The 23,573-nt window shown below is 43.0% G+C and overlaps 1 protein-coding gene across 5 annotated transcripts in view; it reads left to right on the forward strand.

Moving 5' to 3' along the window:
• The window catches only part of bsnb (bassoon (presynaptic cytomatrix protein) b), a 79,449-nt gene extending 58,106 nt beyond the window's left edge, over positions 1 to 21,343 (forward strand). The window contains exons 4-14 of one of the 5 annotated variants that reach the window (XM_082533396.1): positions 675 to 1,439; positions 3,481 to 9,774; positions 11,796 to 13,881; positions 14,235 to 15,085; positions 15,401 to 15,512; positions 15,616 to 15,762; positions 15,923 to 15,978; positions 16,225 to 16,336; positions 16,936 to 17,061; positions 17,244 to 17,308; positions 18,040 to 21,343. In XM_082533396.1, coding sequence (XP_082389522.1) covers positions 675 to 1,439; positions 3,481 to 9,774; positions 11,796 to 13,881; positions 14,235 to 15,085; positions 15,401 to 15,512; positions 15,616 to 15,762; positions 15,923 to 15,963 — 10,296 coding nt within the window. In that variant the 3' untranslated portion in view covers positions 15,964 to 15,978; positions 16,225 to 16,336; positions 16,936 to 17,061; positions 17,244 to 17,308; positions 18,040 to 21,343. Of the gene's footprint in view, positions 1 to 674; positions 1,440 to 3,480; positions 9,775 to 11,795; positions 13,882 to 14,234; positions 15,086 to 15,400; positions 15,513 to 15,615; positions 15,763 to 15,922; positions 15,979 to 16,224; positions 16,337 to 16,935; positions 17,138 to 17,243; positions 17,309 to 18,039 lie in introns of all 5 variants that reach the window. The other 4 variants (XM_082533394.1, XM_082533395.1, XM_082533397.1 and 1 more) reach the window with 4 other exon arrangements.
• Positions 21,344 to 23,573: the final 2,230 nt, after the last annotated feature.

The raw sequence follows: 23,573 nt of genomic DNA on the forward strand, positions 1-23,573 counted from the left end.
ATCGATGTGTTGTGTTGACCTGAAATTGAATCTGTTTATGTTAATATCCTGTCTGTGATGGCTTTTGTACTAAATTTTTAACAGTGTCACACTCCTCTCTCCAAACATAGGGCTTAGCGAGGATGACTGTGAAGGGTGAATGCTGCTCTTGCAGATGCTATGGGCTCCATAAAAGATCTGATGATTGTTGCACCCGCCCAATCTAATAACAGTTGTGTTCATTTGTATTTGTGCTGCACTCTTTCTTCTGTGTACTCGGTTTGAGAGTGCTAAATGCTGTCAAATTATTAAGTCTTCTTGAGGAGATGAAAGGCCTTGTTTGGACAGGCTTTCAAATATTCAGTTGTTCAGACTTGCTATAGCATGTCCTTAGCACACCGTGACCATTTATGAAGAAACATGACTTGGATTTAATATATCTAACTAACAGACAGATCTTTATGCTTGTACCCATCAATCACTGGGAATAAGAATCCAGTAGTGTGTTTTGGAAAATATTACTATGAGCACCTAATCATGCCTGAGGTTTGCTGGTGGCAGAAAATTCAAATTGTTTCTTTTACTAGCATTAGTGTATAATTTGTTTTGCTGATGTACATACTATGAAATCATGTTCTCCTATCTGATTTCTTTACTTCATGGCTAAATCCTGCTTTCTTCTTTTTGTTTTTCAGAAGAAAGAATGGTTATGCTTGAACTGCCAGACACAGCGGGCCCTGTCAGGAAGCTTGGGAGATATTCCAGCTCCTGTTCCACAGCCAATGGCATCCCCCCGGTCACCTGTTCCAGCCAATCAACAACCACCTCAACAGAAAGGGCCCAATCAACTATCAGGGCCCAGGACCACAGGTCCTCAACAACAACAGAAACCAGCGGGTCCCCAAGTAAGTGGCCCTCTCTCTAATGTGAAACAGGCTGGGCCTACCTCTGAAACCAAAGGTTCTGCCCAACTTAAGAGTTCAACCCAGCCACCTTCCCAAGTTAAGGGTCCAACACAACCCACGGCTCAGAGTAAGGGACCTGGTCAGGTTAAGGGTCCTACTCAGTCACACGCTCAAAGTAAGGTCCCTGCTCAGCCAGCTAACCAGACAAAGGGCCCGAGCCAGGCCAAAGGGCTGACTCAGACAAAGGTATCTGCTCAGCCCTCTGCTCAGACTAAGGGCCCTTCTGGTCCCAAGACTTCATCTACCCCTGGTAAAGCTGCACCCAGCAATGCCAAGGCTTCTTCCACCCCTTCAAAAACCATACCTACTCAGTCTAAACCCACAGGTAACAACCAGGCCCGCAAACATCTGCAAAGCCAGGAGAAGACTAAAGTTGCATCTAAATCTCTAAAAGAAGACGTCAAAGCCTCGCCAAAGAAGGCATTGTCAGAGACTGTCACTTCTCCAAAAGACACGAAGATACCTGAAGATGCGCAGAAGTCAAGACACCATGAAGTGAGCTACCTGCAACTTCTTCGCCTTCACCTGTTCCACTTGAGTCACCTTTTTTTTTTATTTATTTTGCTCCATTAAGAGTTGTTCTTTTTTTTTTTTTTTTTACATTTTTTAATTATTGTGCTTATCAAGCTCTCTATGATTTTATGTTCGTATTATAATTTTCATAACTTCATCTGTTCCACCACTCTGTCATCATTATCTCTTTAATCCTGAGCAAAGTTTAAGGTGTAAATAATTACATCTTTACCTAAAGGTGCTATATCATAACATCTTTTGCATAAAATAGAGTAGTGCTGTCACGAAAAGGTAGTTGTCAGCATCAGTTTTATTTAGGAATTATTATGATATCAAGACCAGTGACATCATTAAGAAGGCACGGAGGAGGGTGACGTCAACTTTAAGGTCACCTCGTGTGGAGAAAATAAATGTGAGAAACTACATTTGAGAGAGGCAAAGAACAGATAGAGATACAGAAATTCCTTCACTTGGTAGTGAGATGATTTCCTTTTAATGGACTTTTTTCATCATCATGATGTCCTTAACATCACCATCTATGTCATTTTCATCCTCATCCTTATGATCGTCATCATTGGTCTCAGGAGCCATTTCTTACATTCAGATCATGCCTTCGTTCTGCAGCCATGTTTTGTCCACTTTTATTTTATTTGCAGGTTTTCTTGAACTTTTTTTGTGTTTGTTTAATGTGACACGTGATGATATTTTAAGCATTCTAAGCATGTTCGTTATTCTTCAGCGGTTGGAAGAATGCAATGGAGAATGCATCAAAGATGGCAATGAAGCATGTAATCAAATGACATTTGTCCGTAATTGTTTGTATGTTCAACTGTCTGTTATAGTCATGCTGTGTCAGTGTATTTATCCATCTGTGTGTACATAATGCTGAAAGGCAAACTCAACCCAAATCAAGACGAGACAGTCAACAGCCATAATAAACTATGAAATAATTCATTACTAATGACACTAATTATTTTGTTTTCTTTTTTCTTTTCTATAAGACAGAAACATTTTGCAGTTAAGTTGGTCTTTTTTTCCAAGTACAAGTACAAATGCATAAATATTTCTAAATGGCAACTTTTGCAAATTTGCCTAATTTCTAAAACCAAAAAGAAATAAAGTGTAAATATTTGGGTTGATTTTAACCTAAAATGTTAATATATCTGGTTGTTTGATTGAAGAAACAGTTCACACATAAAAAAGACAAATTTATGTTTCCTCTGGCCTATAGTGCTGACTTTCCATCTAAACTTAGTGCGAGCTGCCCACTTTTTTTCACCATATAGTTTGGTGAATATCAAGGAGCTAACTGCCACTTACCAAGTGGTGCTCAAAACTCAACCCTAATAAAGTCTGTTTCTCAACATCATGACCTGGTTACTCTAAATAAATAGTGAATCCAGCACTAATCACTTTCAAGAAGTTTTTTTCTTTCTACCCCACTGCATCCACCACCTGCATCACATTTACCTGTGCTGTGAGGCTTGTAGTTGTGACAGTGTGGCAGCATGTATAGTTTCTTTTTATTTGCATGTGTAGTTCAATAAAAAGAATGTAGTTCCTAGAATGAACTACTCCCACCAAGGTCGGTGGTCTTTTTTTAGTTGTGCAGTCATACATTCTAGAAAGAGACATAGCTCCTGGATTTTCAAATTAACCTTTTTTGCCTGCCACCCAAAAAAAAACATGTATCAAGATAACTTTTTTTGGTGCTTTGTGCGCCACGAAGTAAGAATTGTTATTTTGGGGTGAACTGTCTCTTTACGGATATGTTATTTCCAAGTTAATTATTCTCTAATATATTACTATTAGAGACTATTTCATCTTTATTAGGTGTAGTGAATTAATTTTACTCCTAAGCATTTCAAAAATGCTCATAGAAATGTCACTGATGAGCTGGATGAAATAGTTGGATACAAGATGTGCACTGAAGCTTGTAATATACTTTTTCATTAATTAATTACAGGAAAAAAGTATGTCTTTTTTGCTTCTGACCTCTTCTCTTCTTCCTCTCTTTTCTTAGGATTCCAACAAATCAAGTTCTCAGAGTTTAAGTGACACTGGATACTCTTCAGATGGCATCTCCAGTTCTCATGGGGAAATTACTGGTCAGATTCGGGAAGAAGGACTCAAGCTCAGTGAAAGAGGTGCCTCCATCCCCTCAGAAATCACCAAGCTGGAGAGCTCCATGAAACCTCTGTTGGAGTCAAAGAGTACTTCAGATCAGAAGCACAGGCCACATTCACTGTCGGTAGGACAGGACATCAGTCCCGATGATGATGCAGCAAGAGATGAATCAGAAGATGACCTCAGTTGTAAGCTTCGGCATGATTACGTGGAGGACAGCAGTGAAAGTGGTCTCTCACCATTGCCAGTAAGACAGAAGAAGTCACATAAAGATTTAACAGATGAAGAATACATGAGGAGGCAAATTATGGAGATGAGTGCTGATGAAGAAGATTTAGAAGATTATGGAAATCAGAAAGTAAAAAAGTCACATAAAACAAGTGGAGACTTAAACAAAGAGAGGCGACGACTCTCTCATCATTCTAATAGTTTTGAGGATGACGCCAAGGTTTCAGAAGGGGCTTATAAGGCAAATGAAGAAGAAGACGTTGTGATCGCTGGAGGCCTTCGCCGCTTTAAAACCATTGAGCTAAATAACACCAACAGCTACAATCGAGACATGGAGCTCAGTACTGAGCATGACCTAAGAGAACCAGAGCTAGAGATGGAAAGTCTGACTGGGTCTCCAGAGGAGCGGTCTAAAGGAGAGTATTCATCAACTCTGCCTGCCACCACCCCCAGCTACACCTCTGGAACATCCCCCACATCTGTGTCATCCATGGAGGATGACAGTGACAGCAGCCCTAGCCGTAGGGCACGACTAGAGGAGGCTAAGCAGCAGAGAAAGGCTCGCCATCGTTCCCATGGGCCCCTGCTGCCAACCATTGAGGACTCATCTGAGGAGGATGAGCTTAGAGAGGAGGAAGAACTACTTAGAGAACAGGAGCAAATGAGAGATTTAGAGCAACAGAGGATCAGAAGTACTGCCCGAAAAACAAAAAGGGATAAAGAAGAGCTACGAGCCCAAAGACGCAGAGAAAGGTCCAAAACTCCTCCAAGTAATCTCTCTCCTATCGAGGATGCATCACCAACAGAGGAGCTGAGGCAGGCTGCTGAGATGGAGGAACTTCACAGATCGTCATGTTCGGAGTACTCACCTTCTATGGACTCTGAGGCAGAAGGCTTTGAGATAATTGGTGGAAAGCTTTACAAATCAGGAAATGAGTATAACCTTCCAACCTTTACTTCTCTCTACTCTCCAACAGAAAAGACAGCAGTTTTACCATCTGATAAAACACTGAAAAGTGCAGAGGAAGTGTACGAGGAGATGATGAAGAAAGCACAGCTCATGCAGAGGCAGGGGCAAGCTGTTAATCAGCGGAAAAGTACCTCTCAGTCTGATGATAAGCATCATCTTGAAGCTGGAACTGCACTCACCCCTGGCTCAAGCCCAACACAGGTTACTGCACCTATGTCCTTCTCTACAACAGGCAGTGATCCAAGAATTCCAGGTATTCATGCAGCACAGCATCTATCAAAAGAAACACAAAACAGGATGATGACACAGAGTGCCAAAATTGAAGGTGTTGTTGGAGTTGCCACAACAAAAGCTGTGAGTCATACTGTGACAAATCGCCAAACAGGTGGCCCGGTACCTGCTGGCACCAAGGTAGGCTCCCAGAGGCCAACACAGGCACCATCTGACCCTGGAACATCCTCCCTGACCTCCAGAGTCTTTTCCCTTTTCAAAGGGCCTAGCCCCCCAGTCTCTCCCACTGCTTCTCCAGTACAAAGTCCAACTCATGCCCCATCTGTGCGATCCACTAGTAGTGGCGGCAGGCAACTGCCATCTGTGCCTGGTGGTCCTACATCAGCTGCAGCATCCCATGGGGCTCAGGCACCTCAAAGAGCAGTTTCGCCACGTCTCATACGACAGCAGTCCTCCCAAGATTCACCGGTGATGGTGATAACTCTCGGTTCAGAAACAACTAGTCCTGCCAAGCCACTTACTGTAAATTCTTCCACTTCGCCTTTGTCATCACCAACACAAGCAAGTTGTAAAACACTTTACAGCTCGCATCCCTCTTCGACAAGTTCGCCAACATCACCTCAAAAACACCCATCTCAACAGTCCCTGAAACATTCTTCTCAGATGGCTCAGAATGTTGAAAAAGTTAATGTTGGTATAAGTGCTGGATCTGTGGAGATATCGCTAGGTAAAATTTCAAATATTCAAGGCACTTCAAAGGTTGTAGGTCAGGGTGAAACACTTCTTGGAACTAATATTGTGGATTTGAGGGCCCCAATGAGGCCAGCTCCAATTATAATGACAGACCAGGGAATGGACCTAACATCCCTTGCCTCTGACACGAGACGATACTCTTTAGGAGCAGAGCAGCCGGCTGGTAGACACACAGCAGTGCAACCTCTTATCATGAACCTAAATGCACAAGAGCAACCACACGTATCTGTATCAACGCCAACCACAGTGAGTGTCACAGTCGCAGGTTCAACATTCATATCCCAACCAAAGCAGCCTGTCGTGTATGGAGATCCATTACAAAACCGTGTGGATCTTGGGCAAGGTGTTGGATCAGCTGTCTGTTTAACCCAAAGTAAGCCACCAATCACAGACCCATCTATTCCCAAAATTGATGCCTGTCTGGAGAATCTGGGTATACAACAGCAACAACTGCAGTTACAGCAGCAGAAGCTGCTTCAGCAGCAACAGCTTCTGGAACAACAGCTCCAGCAGCACCAGCAGCAATCCTCTTTTGCTCGTTATAATTTGGCTAATCAAGTCCAGCCATTGCTGATAAAAAAAGACCTTGTAGTGAACCAGACAAGCAGTGCCCAGCCTGGAGTGACTGCTAGTGCCATACCTAGAGTCTCCCCACTGGCTCCACCATCAGTTTCTGGGGCTCCTGCTTCTAATATTCCCCACGAATTGTATGGTGGAGTTGCCTTAGAACTAAAAAATAAGCCAACAGTAATGAACCTGTCCACAGGTAAGCCCCATGTGATGATGGTGCACCTTGATGAGAGTAATCCATCACAAAGTGGCACAGTGACTCAACTGATAAAGCGAGAGGAACCTCCTCCCCCTCCTCAGGTCTTGGATCTTACTGGACAGATCAAACCAGAAAACCAGGTGGCTTGTTGTGATGTTGTTTACAAATTGCCCTTTGGTGGTTCCTGTTCAGGGTCACTCACTCAGAAGTCTACCACAGTATCCTCAGATAAAAACACGACCACTGAAAGCTCTCAAGCAGCCCATCCTCCCCAGTCACCTCACTACAGCATTAGCCAACAACAACAACACCAGCCTCAAGTTACACAAGGAATGACAGACGAACATAAAGCATACCAAACACCCATAGTCCCCTCAGGAAGAATACAGCCATCCATGTCGGATACTAATCTGCCTTCCATGACTGATGCTAGCCACTACCAGAATAATCTCCAGGGTGGTATGGCAGTAGATCTTAGCAGTATAAATCAGGTTTATGAAGGTGGATACCTTGGCATGGGAGCACAGTATGGTTCCTACACAGACTTGCGTCACCAAGGAGATCTCGGAGGCCCTTCGTTACCCCTTCGCCGATATGGCTCCATGTCAAATATCAGTTCAGACTATGCCTACAGTTCACGTGACCTAACAGTATCACAGGACTCCAATTTGGCTCAGTATAGTGCGACCACTGCCAGGGAGATCAGTCGCATGTGTGCAGCTCTTAACACAGTGGATCAGTATGGGAACCGGTATGGAACTAATGCAGAATTACCATATGGGGCAGGAAGGGGTGGACCTTTAGCAAAGTTAAATCTCCAGCAAAGCTTAGCATCAATAAGAGCAAATTTACTCTATGGACCAGATGGAAGACCAACAGCAAATGGCCAAACCCTAACAAATCTAATAAATGCTAGACAAGCTAGTATACGCGCCTTGTACCCTGCTGCTTTGAGGGGAGGTGATGGAATGATATATTCTACCATAAATGCTCCCATTGCCTCTACCTTGCCAATTACTACACAGCCTGCCTCTGTCCTGCGCCCCATGCCGAGAGGAATTTACAGATCGTACCCTACAGGTGTAACTGCTGTACCATTGGCTAGTCTTACAAGGTTGCCTCAGTTGACTCCCAGGATGCCTCTGTCCACGCAGGGAGCATATTCATACCCTCCTCCAAACCAATATCAAACGTCTGCCACACCATCAGGAGGTATGCCCGTGGTAAGCAGCTCCCACCAAGAAACTCCAATGTACCTTGGAAAGCCTTTAACAACAGTTGCTCCACAAACAGTTACAACAATTGCACCATCACAAACTGCAGTACAAAGTGTTGTTGCCACTGGGATGTACACAACAGCTGATCATCAAATAGACCACTCTAAGCTCTCATCGCAGAGTATTACAGCTCTCTCTCAAGCTCAAAGCCAGCCTCCAACTGTCCAGCCAGTGCAGGCACAGCAGTTGCCTGCTCAAACTGAGCCTTTATCCCTCACTCAAACCCAAACTCAAGCACAACCTGTCAGTCAGCCTCAACAGTTAGTTTTGCCGCAAAGTCACTCGCAAGCACCACCACATGGTTCTGCACAAGCACCAAGCTCCAAACTTTCTCCACCCACAGATGCTCAGAAAGGTAAGGAAGATGAGAGACTGAGTCAGCAACAAGAGCACATGCTGCAGTTAGAACGAGAACGGGTTGAACTAGAGAAATTACGACAGTTACGTCTGCAAGAGGAGCTTGAAAGAGATCGTATGGAGCTTCAGCGTCACAGAGAAAAAGAACAGCTCCTGGTTCAGCGTGAGATCCAAGAGTTGCAGACGATCAAACAGCAAGTCCTACAGCAGCAGCAAGCTGAGCGCGAAACGCAGCTCATTATGCAAAGGGAACAACTAGCTCAACAGAGAATGCAGCTTGAGCAAATCCAGTCATTACAGCAGCAGCTCCAGCAGCAGTTGGAGGAGCAGAAAAGGCAAAAGACAGCAGCAGTGGAGGCAGCAGCGGCAGCTGTGGCGGCTGAAGCTGCTGCTGCATCTGCTGCAGCTGCAGCAGCAGCAACATCTGCCCAAGGTGCTATACAAGGTGTTGTTGTTGGAGGAGGTCCCCCTCAAGGGTTTATTATTTGTGACCAAAGTGGTAGAGTTATTCAGCAAGATGGACAGAGTGTTCAGTTTTGGCAAGATGGACAGCTGGTCCAAGCCGTGGTGGCAGCTCGACCTATTCATAGTTCAGCCTCTGAAATGTCTTTAAAAAGCAGTGACAAACAGGTTGACTCTAAGATTATGAAAAAGCAGAATTCCATGCCTCGGCTGAGGGATGGCTCAGAGGAGGACTCTGTGAAAAGGATTACAGACAGCTGTGTGCAAACAGATGACGAAGATGGAGAGGAAAGATTCATGAACAGGCGCAGGAGAACTCGGCGAATTGCAGACTGCAGTGTACAGACTGATGAGGAGGACCAGGCAGAATGGGACCAGCAGCCCGTAAGGCGCAGGCGATCACGTGCATCCAAGCACTCTGAATCTAGCGGTGAGGCTAAATCTGAAGGATCATCCAAAGTGGTTTCTGCAAGCATAGCTATTCAGACCACAAATGATTCATCATGCCAAACAGAACCTGACCAACTAGGCAGGGTTTCGCCTGCAATCCACATTACAGTGGCAGAAACCTCAAAGGTTGACCTGTTACATTACATTGCGGCTCCTGAAAGAACGCACAAAGGAGAGAGTCTGGCCTGCCAGACAGAACCAGAGTCTCATTCCCAGGGAGTGGTCGCCCCTCAGCTAAGTGTGCCCACAACTATCAGCCCCTACTCAACAAGTCTGCATATAGTAGGAGCAAACACATCTGACCCAATCTCCCCTAGACTCCAAGGAGTTGTTAAGTTTGAGAGGAGGAAACCAGACCCCTTGGAAATCGGCTATCAGCAGCAACAGAATGAGTCTCATTCTCGCCAGCCCCCCAAATCTCCCCAAGTGCTATACTCCCCTGTATCTCCGCTGTCTCCTCATCGCATGCTAGAGACAACATTTGCCTCACAGGAGAAGCTTAACAAGGCCCACGTAACGCCCCAGCAAAAGGCCTTCACCGCCGAGTCACCCCAACGCCACCAGACTCTACCAAGACCCATAAAAAGTGTGCAGCGTTCGATGTCGGATCCAAAGCCTCTCAGTCCTACATCAGAGGACCCTGTCAAGACCAGGTTCTCCCCATATCACCAACAAGCTGTGTCCAACAGTCAGGTACAAAATCATAACCTTTTGTTTAAACAGAGTTTATCATGCATGTAACATATCAGTGTTTATACACAACAAAGAACTAGTAGAATTCTAAAAATTTAAATGCCTGTTTGAAGAGTATAATCACAAGACAAATCTGACTTTAGAAACTAGTTAAACTAATGTGTGGTTATTAGTGTTACACATTCAAGACTAATTTATTCTATAGTTACTAGAGCCTATTAGCACAGATACAATCAAATAAAAGGAGCACCTTTTGGGGGCTATTTGAAGTCACATAGTGCTTTTCTACACTATAAAACTAAAACTTCATTACGTGAATTAAAAAATACACACACACACACACACACACACACACACACACACACACACACACACACACACACAGTTTACGCCAACATATGCTGTCAAAGCTGCTTCAGTGCACCTTGGAGTTCATTTTCCAAGGTTGAGATTTTATGGTAAGGATGAACACAATTCTTCCAGAATATTTTCCCTTCATTTGGTGTTTAAAAAAGGGAGGTGGAGAGCGATGTACAACAAACTGGTCGAAAATCAACTCAATTTAGATTTGAAGACTTTTAAAGCCATAGAATATCATCCACATCATTTTCATACTGGTCAAACCTGTCCCATCAGGACAGAAATGCTCCATCAAAGGATAAAGGTGATTATAACAGTTCTTATATTAATTTGCATAACAGAGCCAGTATATCCCCTGACTGCAAGGTCAAAGGTTCAGGCTTTTCCTTTAATATGTATCCAGGATGTCTCGGATGCTTTGTGTGGACATGAACATGGATAATCACACAGGATCTGGCATTGACAGAGTACCAGAATGATCTCATAAGAGCAGATGGCAAAATCAGAAAAGCTTTTCTGCTACGTCTCCTCCCCTATCTTCTCCATTTATACATTTTTAGTCCGTTTGTCTCTCTCTCTATTTGCCACGTTTTCTATTTTTGGTAAACCCTAAAGTTTTGCCACAGGGAGACACAATGTGAAGTAATCCCACCGCTGCCTTGCTCGCTCCCTAATTGTTAGCAGCTGGTCAAAATAAATTAATATCGCTCTGCACTTAGACCAAGTCTTTTTCATATACATACCTCTAATCTTTAGTGTTAACATTTAAAACTCGATTCTCTTGTGGATACTAAAAAAAACCCTCCATCATGGATCAACGAAGCACAAATGTTTTGTAAGTAAAAGACTAGCATAGATATCTTTTTAAACTGTGTTTTATTTGTTATGTTTCACTGTTCTTACTTGCATGAGGCGCATAAATATTTATGTCTTGTAAAAGAAGTCCAGCCACAGCAACTATCAAAGCAGTAAAGGGAAAATTAGCATTTTTCTGAAACTACATTTGGAGTGAAATCAGAAGACATTTGCTTCATTTTATTCTTCATTTTATTCTCCTTGAAAAGTATGTCTAACCATCATCTGCTTATCTTTACATATACTAAACTGCTAAAACACAGAATTTGTTCAACATTATATTTCATCAAAAATTTTGTCATTGACCTTTATGGGCCTTAAATTTAGAAAAATTGCTGTTATTTTAAGATAATAGCTTTGTAGACTAATGCTTAGTTCATTACAGTAACAGTGGTTTTAATATTACTGTTTTAATAAACAACATGGTTACATTTGAACATTTTTATGTAGTGTGATATAGCGTGGTGCTCTGTGTTGACTTTTAGTTCTAAACATTTTATTAAAATTATTAACCTGGCATAACATGAAAAATTTCAATTACAATTTCTGGCTTCAGTGGAACGTTTTAATAAAATTAAACCATATTAATTAAAATACTGATGAATTTCAGGCTCTCATAGTACATAGCTCAATTAACGTCAGGGAGTCTGACAAAACACAGGGCTTAATAGTTCTTTGCTTCGGTGTAGAGATGAAGATGTGTGCAGCTTCTCTATGAGTACTAAGTGTACAGTAATGAGTTTAATTTACATAAACACATTCTGTTTATAGCTCCGTGTTTGCTGATGTGTATCTGCCCCTCCTAGCAGATGGCCTCCCTGCAGCAGCAGCAGAACTCTCTGATGAGGAAAATAAAGAGGACTCTCCCCAGCCCCCCTCCAGAGGAGACTCCACTTCCCATTGTTACTCCAGCACAAATGTACAGCTCTCCTGGCATGCACCAGAGGGTTCTCCCAAGACCCGCCCAGGGTGTCACCAAGGCTGGCCTTCTGAGCGAACTAAAAGCTGTGGAACAAGAGTCGTCGAAGCTTCGTAAGCAGCAGGCTGAACTGGAGGAAGAAGAAAAAGAGATTGATGCCAAGCTACGCTATTTGGAGCTAGGCATTACACAACGAAAGGAGACTATGGTGAAAGAGAGAGAGAGGAGAGAATTGGCCTACCTGCGATGTATGGGTGATGCCCGAGACTACATGTCAGACAGCGAGCTCAATAACCTTAGGATGGCAGCTGCAACTGGAACCTTTGACGCTAATGGTTTGCTGACAAGGCCCAGCACTGCCCCACTGAGTCAGTTTACGAATGATCTCACTGCAACTTCCCAGTATCCCTCAACTTCATCTTATATGTCTTATCCATACCCTCAAACATCTACACAGCAACCAGGCTCCACTTACCAACAGATAGGTTTCCAGCCTCCTCAGTACCCTTCATCCTCTGCACCCCAGCCTGGAACATTCCAGCCACATCCCCCACCAGGCCCTGGATATCAGAACCAGGGAACTTATTCCTCACGCATGTATGGCCAGTCCTCTTATCAGACAGACATTGGCATGCAACAGCATGGTCACCAGGGCTTCCATTCACCTGCTCAACCTATGCCAGGACAGAGCCTTCCTTATCCCACTCACAGTTCCTACCAGCCTGGCCTCTCCTATCAGCCCCAGGCTGAGATTCTCACAGTCCATCAAAGACCAAGGCAAACATCTTTGGCTGACCTTGAACAAAAGCTTCCCACCAATTATGAGGTCATCAGCAACCCTGCAGTATCTGTGGCTACATCAGCTCCAGATAGCAGCTATGGTTCAGCTTATGGCAATGCATATGGACAATACCGCCCACCTGAGCCAGGCCTGACTCATTCTGTGGAGAGCCCCACATCTGCTTATGCTACAGATGGTCTCTACACTTCTAACTTAGAGCAGAGTATTCCTAGGAACTATGTCATGATCGATGACATCAGCGAGCTGACAAAAGACAGTGGGCAACCCACAGATGCTCTGGGTCATCCAGTCGGAGGGCGGTATCGTAGTGAGAATGGCCCCGCTCGAGGAAGTGCATATGGCAGGCCAGATGATGAGCCCGTGGACGCTTATGGCAAACCTATAAGTTCCACAGGTTACCAGACCACAGTGGACAGTCGCACTGGCACCACAGTGAGTGGAGGCTCTTCCTATTACTATGATGATTATAAACACTCATCACGCAGCAGCTCTAGCAGCCACAAATTAACTTCCAAGAATCTTGCCCCTGCCGTAGTCTCCTCTAAACGTAGTAAACACAGGAAGCAGGGAATGGAGCAGAAAATTTCAAAATTCTCCCCTATTGAAGAAGCACGGGATGTGGAGTCTGACCTTGCCTCTTACACAATGACAACATCAACGGGGGGTTCCTGTACAGTGGTGTCCAGATCCAAGAAGCTTCAGGATGATGCCACCTACGGGATGAAGAAAAGTGCATACGACCAGCAGAAATATTATGGCACCAGTCGTGAAGGTCTTGAGGAAGAGGACCGCATGTATAGCTCTGGTAGGTCCAGGTCTACAGGATATGGTATGGACAAGATTTCTTCCAGAGATGCCACAGGGCACCGGAGTAAATCGTATGAAAGAGATGCTATGGAGCGATCTCAAAGAAGTAGCCGCAGTGGAAGGCCTCCTATGCGCCAGAATTCAGAAGAGGAGAGCCCGCTCAGTCCGGTTGGAAAGCCTGTCGGCATGGGAAGAAGCTCTGGCATATCAGAAGCCCATGACGTGCGAAACCAGTACGGCTCCAGCCATTCACTTCCAGATGTACAGGACCATCATAAGAAGGACCTGCCCAGGAGTCATGTCTATAAACCAGATGACCCTTATCTTGTAGATGACATGCATTGTGCTGTTTCTGACAGTGAAGGTAACTGGTGCTGAATTATTTGTGCTGTAGTTTGTTCCTCTGTGCTGAAAAGACTGCATGCCAAGTTTGGAGAACATCACCATTTTTATTTTGATTTATTTTTTTTTTCCTTTGACAAACAATGCCAAAAATGTTTTATATTCATGTTTTGCATGCATAGTTTTTATGTATGAGGTGGGCCGTGAATGCTGCTTCTTTTTTTCCTTTTGTTTTTTTTTAAACATCTGCATGGCTCTGGAATATGGAGCATGGCTTTACAGATATTTTGCATGTCATCAGTCTGCATGCTACTCCACCCGCCAAAGCAATACCACTGACATTGACTGATCATGTCTGTATTGATTTTTGAAAAGCCTATCATTTGGGTCAAGAGGAGACTGACTGGTTTGAGAAACCACGGGAGGCTCGTTCTGATCGCTCAAGACATCATGGAGGCGGGAGTCACTCGTCCACAGGCAGACGTAGTAAACATACTTACCATGATTACGACGAGCCTCCAGAGGAATACGGTCCACAGGATGAGTACAACCAACGCCACTCATCCTCCACACCACGGGACCACCGTCACCACAGCAGCACCCCTGGCAGACACAGCTCTTCCCGCCACTCCACAGAAGACTCCAGGTCCTCTCGGTCTTCCAGGACACACCCCAAAGACCCATCTGGCCGTTCTGATGGCCGGAGTTCCTCATCTTTACAAAGAAGGAGCGGTGCAGACTCACGTTCTGCCCAGGGAAGCCCTCGGAACTCAGGAGACTTCTCTCGTGACTCCGGTCATCACCATGGCACTGCAGGAAGGAGTCAGAGGGGACAAGGAGATCGCTCAACGTCCCGGAGACAGGATCCCACTGCAACAGGGCCTAAACCACAGCAACAGCAGACCTCTCAGGGCCATTCTGGACAGCAGCGGTCAGGTGGGCAGGACCAGTCGGGGAGGCATCCAGGCTCTGAGCCACTTGATGGTACCCAACATGCTCAGCAGCAGCACCATCAGCAGAATGCACAGCAGCAGCAGCAACAACAGCAACAACAGCAGCAGCAGCAGCAGCAGCAACCGCTGCAGCAAGGCCAGATACAAAGCAGTCAGCCTATACCAACAAGTGCAGGGGCTGGACCAGCACAGCAGCAGCCAAAAGCTGGCCAAGCTCCAGCACAGGGACGACAGCCTGGAGTAGGGTCGGCAGCAGGGCAACCACCTGCAGCGGTAAGTAGAGCTACACCTGGCCTTGCTTTCCCCATATACAACAACATACATGTTTTTATGGCGACATATTTTAAGTAGTTGTGTTTTCTAAATAATCCACAGAAGCCTTTTATGATGATATAATAATTATAAGCAGTGAATTGCACTGGTGTGTCCTATTCAGCTTTCAAAAACGGTTCCAAATGCCACTATGGATAAAGCTGTTGTTTGATGCTGTTGCTGAAATGCAAGTGTGAGAACAACGTGACTCACTCAGAAATCCACTCAGTAGTTTCAGTTTCCCCGTACTCAGTATTTGTCTTGATTTTTGTTCAGGCAAAAATGGATACCACGCCTGCAGCAGCTGCCACAGGAATGAAACCTACAGCAGGAATCCCAATAGCACCTCAGCCTACCAAAATAGCCACGCCACCTCTAACAGGCATTGGTACGTCATAGTATCACTGTCAAGATGCCATAACCACCGCCACAGGCAAAAATATGGCACACAGTACATGATGATTTAGATTTTTTGTTGTTGTTGTTTGTAGGCTCCAAGGCTGCCCCCGTTGGGATCGGTAGCAAACCGGGAGGTATAGGCAGCGCTACAGCAGGCCAGGCACCTGCTGAAGGGGAGAATGTTCTCACCAAAATACTGCAAGGAGGAGCTGCAGAGCAAGCAGGAAAACTGGGAGATGGTACTCTCATTAATACTTTGATTTATTGAAATAGAGTTTTCCTTTAGGTTTAGTTTTGCTATGATATGGTAAAACAGAGAAATTTATTACAGCTAAAACTAAGCTCTTGGATTTTCTTGTTTTTTCATATTTGCCTTCTTCTCTTTTGTCATTCTTGCAGCTTTGTCCGGCCTTGGGAAGAAGTTCACTTCATTCTGGTGAACTGTAGAGAGGAGGGTAATGAAACTGTAGTTCTTAATAAGAGACTTGTTGAAATTATAAAAATGTATACATTTTTGTTGTTTTTCAAGCTGTTATGTTAGAAGCACGGATTGCGTTAGAGAAATGATGACGGGCTGACATCTGTCAACAGAAATGATGGAACACTTCCAAATTTTGAATAGTTACTGCTTAGAAAAGGGAAATATGTGTGGTTATTATTTAACATGTTCATTTTCTTTCTACTGTGCTGCTTTTTTCCAGGGTTTGCAGAGTGGAAATAAGTTGGATTGGTAGCTTTGTACTGGAAAAACCTATGAAACTGCTTTAATACATTTCACTTTTTAGAGGACAGGGAGGAATGCTGAATGCATCAGTGAGTATCTCTACTTTTAGGACAAGTTTGAAAGAGATTTAAAGGGTTTAACGCTCCAATGTATTTATTAATTGTCTGCTTGAAAAAAGGCTGAATAAGAAAATACTTACACATACACTGGCCTCATTGTCTGAATTTTGTTATGTTTAATGTGAGCGTCAACATTTTAACAGTGTACATTTGAAAGGGAATCGTAACAGGTCGACTTTGATTTTTATTTTTTTATTTTTTTGGGACAAAGCACCACTAAGCAGTCGAAAACCACGTCATAATAGTAACTTATTGAAAGATTTGATAATTTTGTATGTAGTAAATGCAGCAGATGTTATGCTATTGATCATTGGTGGTATTTTTTATGCATTTAGGTTTGTGTTTTGGTTTTCTTGGGGTACACCAACACTCCAAGCTGTGAAAACATAAAATGCTGTCTCACTTTGATTAATGGATTAAGTGTTCTATCAGGGTATATTTACATAGATTAGCATAGTCCATGTCTGCATAATGAGAAGACTCAAGTGAAGTGATGACTCATTAAATGTCTTGATTGTATATTTGAACTGATTCGCGGTACCTCTCCTTTACCCCGAATTGCTAAACAGAGGTGGAATCAAAGGATGCCTTGTCAGCACTCAATTCCCCAGACATGGGCGCATGACTGAAGTGGATTAAATAAGGGCGATCGCTTCGTCAGCACAGTGTTACAAGTCCTGAGCAGAGGGCTGAAAGTAAGTGGAGGCTTATACAGAACTATGGTCCCAGAATGATGATTGCGAAGACATCTGAGGCCTCATTAGACCAACGGCAAGTCACTTTCACATGCTGCACATCTGTGTTCTTGTGTGTGAATGTATGCCTGTGTTGCTGGTTTAATTAACTTTTCTTTGCATGTGCATTTTTTTTTTTACAGTTTTGTTACTGTCCACTTGAAGTTTGTGTAGCAGAGATGATAGGCAGAAACCAAGAGCAAGTGAGGTCTGCACTAGAATAGTTTACCTCCTAACTAAACACACCTCCGATAATCTGGGCCAAGCACACTGGGCTATAATTAGCCAGCGAAAGCTAACTGTGGCGTGGCTTTAGTTGCACACACGCAAAGACACACAGAGACAAGAGCACATGTAGGGACACAGATTCATGACTCATTGTAATTCATTACATGGTAGAATGAACAAATTCTGCTCAATGGAGCAGAATTGCAAAAGTGCAAATAAAGCAGATTTCAAAGCTCGCTTTTTTTTCTCTTTTGCCTGTGTTAAAACTCACGCAGGGACAAAGTTGAAGTTTATTTGAGTGAAGATCTATCATTTAGCTTTGATTCTGTCTGCTCTCGAGTTTGGATTGATGTCAGCAACCGTGTTGGTCATCTCTGTTGGTTGCCACTCTGAGGAGTCAGAGGGGAAATGTAGAGATAAACCAGACCCAGTGGCTCAGTGAATTACTGCCAGGACCAGCAGGGCTGTGATAGGCTGGAGTGTCATGTGAAGGAGGATGTGGTGGGCAGGCTGCGTCGTGACATGAACAGAAGAAAGAAAGCTTTAATCTCTGTCACTATGTGATTGCTTTTTACAAAAATATGGGTTTTTTTAACGTCATTTTTGGTATTTTTCTTTTAACTGTATTGTTTTAATTTAACTAGCATCTGTTGTGCATTAAGGTTTCATTTATTTCTGCCAACATTAACATTTCCATTGTCTCTATTTCAGGTGGATAATGGGGATGAGGCAAACTGGAAAGAGCAAGTCATGCCTCCCATCCTTTTTTAAAAAAAGAAAAAGTCCTCCTGGGATCTGTGTGACAGTAAAAGCCCCACTAACTGAGGCAGGTGGATATCATAGGGGAAAGTCAGCATGCTCATCCTTGCGTGTCCCTCCTTTGAAGCAGCTCAATGAAGAAAGCCTCACAGCGCCCTCTACAGGGGTTTTAATGTGACACCACTCATGTCTTTCAAGGATACTTGATTCTACTTTGATGCCTTCAGAGTATTTTCATGCAAAACATGGTGGAAAATCAATAAAAAGAAGTCAGATTTCATAGGTTTTACCTTGTACCAAAGAGACCAATCTTAGCCCTAAAAGGCACCACATACCTGGAGCAGAACCTGCATATCACGACAATGACGACCAACCTGATGACGCCACTAAAACTCTTCAAGGCTTGGTTTCTCTGATCTCTACAGTACATTCCAGTATAGGGAAAATGACCCTGTCTTTGAATGTGTTTTTATTTGTCTTTTATTTTGTTGTTGTTTCAGTGTCTACAGAATGCATTGTGTAAACGTGGACATGAGAATGCACGCACAAATGAAAAACTGAAAAAGAGAAAAAAAAGCCCATATCAATACTTTTTCACCACCTCGAAGATGCCGCTAGTCATTAGCTGTAGGTTTTTAGGGAAGGGAAATTACTACCGGTGTGCCCACATGTGTGAGATTCACACGGATGAGAGGACCAAATGAAAGAATGGCCACGGCTCTTTATTAGCCATCACAAAGCCATCGTTGTAGTCAGCCCCAGAGCATTCTGGGACTTTATCCTTTTCATTGATTTGGCTCATCTTTTAGTTTCTTTTCACTTTTTTTTTGCCTGATATATTCACTGAATGGAAGAGCCTTATTCGGTACGTTTTTACTTGTATACCTCATATGTTTGAAAACGTTCATATTGTCACGCATTTGTTTTTACACTGTATACTACTGTATGTACATAAGACAAAACAAGAGATATAATTATGTAAATTTGTTGTTTTGTGTATTTAATGAATCACTTTTCTGTGACTTTTTTTGTTATGTGGTTTACTTTGGTAAAACTTTTTATTTATATTATCTATTTTTCACTTTGTATTTATTTGAATCTCTGTTTTCTCGCATCAAACTAATTTGCTTATTCATTTTTAAAAGCAATAGCATGCAGAAAATGCTATATAGCACATAAATGTAGTTTATAGTAGTGAAGGGTATTATCAGACACTTCTGTCAATAACTAGCCGTAATACAATTTGTCAGAGGGTTTACAATCACAGTACCGTGTACAAACATGCATGGTATATGCAGACGCATAAGAGCATGCAGACAGGTACGAACACACTCTCACTTTCTCTTTCTGTCTTTCTCTCACTTTCTCTTTCTCTCTCTCTACCAATTTCCTGCAAACACACGCACACACATACTGCACACGTTACACACTTTGCATCCCTGTTACACTTCAGAGCCAAGGCTAATTGAGTTCTCTCCAAATAGACCTGTTAACCTCCTGCTGATTGATGAGGTTACCAATAAACCAACGAGATGATCTCACTAACAAGCTGGGGCCACTGCCTCTATTTGTACAAAGACACACACGTACACACATGCGGACACACACACAAACACACACCTACACTCACAGACAGATACAGGAGAGGACGAAAGCAATTATCAATTCAAATGTTCTATGCAATGACTCATTTTGAACCTGGAAGTGATTCAGCCTAAAACAGTTTATTATCATCACTGTACTCACAAGAAAACAAGAGAATTATGAACTACGAAAGCAGAAAAAAAAAGTACTGAAAACGTTTTTACTTAGCAACTTGTCTGTATGAATTTGAATATTGAACTAGAGTTCTTGTTTGTTTTTTTGTTTTTGTTTTCTGTGGCATGTTTTGACCCCTCACTCCCCGCATGGGGGACTTGTTGCCAAAGGGTAAACTGTGTTAGACTGTCGGTTTTATGAATGTCCACCATCATGTTGCTTTGAAGCATGGGTTTGCTTGGCTTTGTCTGGCTGTTCGTAAGCCCTCATTCAGTTTTTGTGCGTTTTGGCTGACCTGGGCTCCTCAGTGTTTGGCTTGCAGTGACTGTCTGTGCTGCTATAAAACCTGTGATACAGATGGTCAGCACTCCTCATTAATATGTGTCAATGTACATATTGGGTGTCAGTATAACCTGTAAGGATGAATGGAATGCTTCTATCAGATATTTCATTGTTGATTAACCCACTCAGCAGCCAAGCCATTGGAAAGGTGCATGATTAGAAACTATATTCTTGGAAGTTGTACCTGAATTTAAAAAAGGAAAAAAGGAAAAAAAAGGTAAGGCATGACTTCCCCGAGGTTTGCCTAACAAACCTTGACGTTCATAGGCCAACGTAGAGAATAACAATGAGTAAAATGTTCAGCCAGTCATTCACAAATCAGGGCATGTCATTTTGAAAGCACAAGCCTGACTGGCAGCACTCGATGCTTGATGAAACACAGGAATATCGAGGTTGCGTGACAGTGCCTCTCTCTGAACAACGTTAATACTTGCATAAAAACACGGTGAGGAGCGACGGCGAGGCGCATGATACTAAACAGAACATTATTAACAGAAGGGCAGACGGGCACGTTCTCACATTCTTACTGTAAATATAAAGTCATTCTTCTGTACAGCTTTTGAGTTTCGAGTACGGCTGTCATGTGCATCCCCATGCCGTATTTGCTGCCAACTTTTGTGTATAAAAAGAATATTTATTATCACAATAATGAGGATGATGACGATAAAACTAATGATGACGATGATCATTATTACTGCATAAGCATAGTGTATGTGGCTGACTTGTATTGACTGTTTACAACAGTGGAACAAACCTTGTATTCAGAAACATATCCAGTCTCTGTGGAGTTTCTATACATATTGTATTTGTTAAACGAGGAGAAAAAAAAAACCTCCGTGGCAATTGCAGAGCAGAATGCCTTTGTCAGACTATCAGGAGGTCTTTAGTTTGGTGGGTGTGATCCGCGAGGTGACGAAGGGAAGCAACGGGAAAAAAAGGAAACTAAAAATTTGGAAAAATGTCATTCACTGTTGTAAGTGCAATGGGCAAAATGTCAGTCGTGTATCCATTGTGAAACCTTGTGTTTTATTCAGTGTATTCCTGTAAGCAGAGTAAAAATTTTGGTGCATCATGTCAAGTAATGTGATTAATGAAAATATTGACCCTGCAATTTCCAAATGGAGAAAAGAATAAAAAGAAAAGGAGTATATTGTGATTTCTGTCTGGGGTCTCTGTGTGAGTATGTGCATGTGAGACACCGATATAGACTCATAGTTGTAGGCAAGTTGTGCGGTAGGTTTGCTGCCAGCCAGGAGAGGAAAAGATCAAGAATAAGACCCTCGAAGGCAATGATACTGTTCAGATGAGACTAGGCTTTACATGCTGAGGCAGGGATGACTTATCCCGGTGTGGGTGGTAGAGGGGAAGGATCAGCGTGAAGTGGAGCGTTTGCCAATGCATAGGGAGAGATGGAGGTGTGAGTGTGTGAGTATTCGTGACTGAGTCTGCACATGTGTGCATGTCAGAACAAACCGATTACAGTTCCTATCGTCGCTAACGTGTGCCTTGTGTCACGTGTCATCTGCGTGGTTTGAAGGATGCAACATGATGAAGATCCTGATTTTTATTCATGATATTCTCATTGAGATTGAAGAATGTACCTTTTAATAACAAATATTCTTGGAAATACTGCTGGATTTAAAATTTGTTAAGAAAACTATGAAAAGGATGGTCTGTGTTTCATATGCACATTGTGCCAGATATTTACCTGAAACCTGAGAAACCAGGTTGATCTGTGTGTCCTGGCTTTTTGTCATCCATGTAATAATAATTCACTGTTTATTTCAATTCTGCGTACACGTATAATGTGTCCTCACCTGCAACACTGTTTGACTTACTGGTCCTCCAAATAGGCTTTGAAGTTGCAGTGCATTCAAGTTGCTGAATTGTGCTTGAATTGATGGCGGTGCAGTACAATAGTGTACTACTCTACAATGTGCTGAATTGCCCATCACCTTACTATAAAACACCACCCACTGAACAGCTCGCCATACCACACAGTAAGAAATCAACACCCACATTTCCTAATCTTGACTGCCCTCAACTGGTGTGATAGAGAATTGGAGTCAATGTCATTTTATTTTTAATGTAAGATGCACATAGTAAAAATAAATAAAATGTGCACTTGTGGATAAGCTCTTTATGATGTTGTTAAAATATTCATTTTAAGTGCAGGGCTGTAGAAGGAGCAAGGAGGAACAGGAGAATGAACTCCAATGGACTGTTCGTGTGTACGTTACTTACCAAACTGTAAGAAAGTTACAGCCTTGAGACGACTGCTGTAGTGATTTGGCGCTATATAAATAAAATTGAATTGAATTGAACGTTCCACATAAGCACTGAAAAAAAATCGTGATACCCTTTAGTGAGACCTGTGCTCACAGCCCAGCATCACGCAGCTCGACTGGCATACGCCAGAGTACACCAGAACTGACAGGTCTGCCATTGGCGCCTTGTTCAGATGAGAGCAGGTTCACACTGAGCATGTGTGACAGGCGTTACAGAGTGTGGACATGACGTGGCAAATGTTATGCTGCCTGCAACATCATGTGTGAAGAGAACGGGACACCAGTGGTGCACCTGCCAGCTCTAATGCTCTTGGATGAATACCAATTGAGCTTTACCTTGCCTGGCTGTGAGCACAGGTCCCAGTAAAGGACAGCGAGCCCTCATGGCACCTTCTCTTTCTGACAGTTTGGCCAGAAGGAGAAAATTGATTCACATCAGCTTCTGCTGCCCGGCTGAACAGATTGATATCCCTGAAGTCTAACCGACTTTGTTGATAATCAAGTGTTAACTTTATTTTTTTGAGCAGTATACTTTATAACTTAGAGTTTGGAGAGGCAGATAGAAATAATGTATTCGTGCATTCGAAGTGTTTAATCATCACACTTCAGGGGTTATTTCTGAATAGAAAAGCAAGAGAATAGCTTAAAAATAATAATATAACCAACTGGAACCCTCTAAATGCAAAACAGGATGAAACCTTAAACTCATCCTTCAGTGCTACGCCCTTGATGCTAATCCTGACTCAGAGGTAGTCAATTATAACTGTGCTGGACTGCATAGTCAAAGACTACACTGGGATGTGAAAGGATTAAACTGAATTTGCACCCGACTTTACAGGCAAAAAGGTCAATGATTTGTTTAATGAGGTCAGTTTCTGTGCTGACCTGCAAATGCAACAATGAAAGATCTTTTGATTACAAAACACACACACCATCACATTTCCTCCAAAGTTTAAGATATGGGCAGCATGTTAAAGAAGAGACATGTTTTCTGGGATACAAAAGATATTCTTCTTTTATAAATGTGAAGTCCAGCTAGAAACAAAACGGAAGTCTCAGCAGTGAGGGATCTATTGGTCCTGTTAATTAGCATTACCG

The sequence above is a fragment of the Aulonocara stuartgranti genome (genome assembly GCF_965226115.1).
Source record: "Aulonocara stuartgranti genome assembly, chromosome: 5".
Lineage (NCBI taxonomy): Eukaryota > Metazoa > Chordata > Actinopteri > Cichliformes > Cichlidae > Aulonocara > Aulonocara stuartgranti.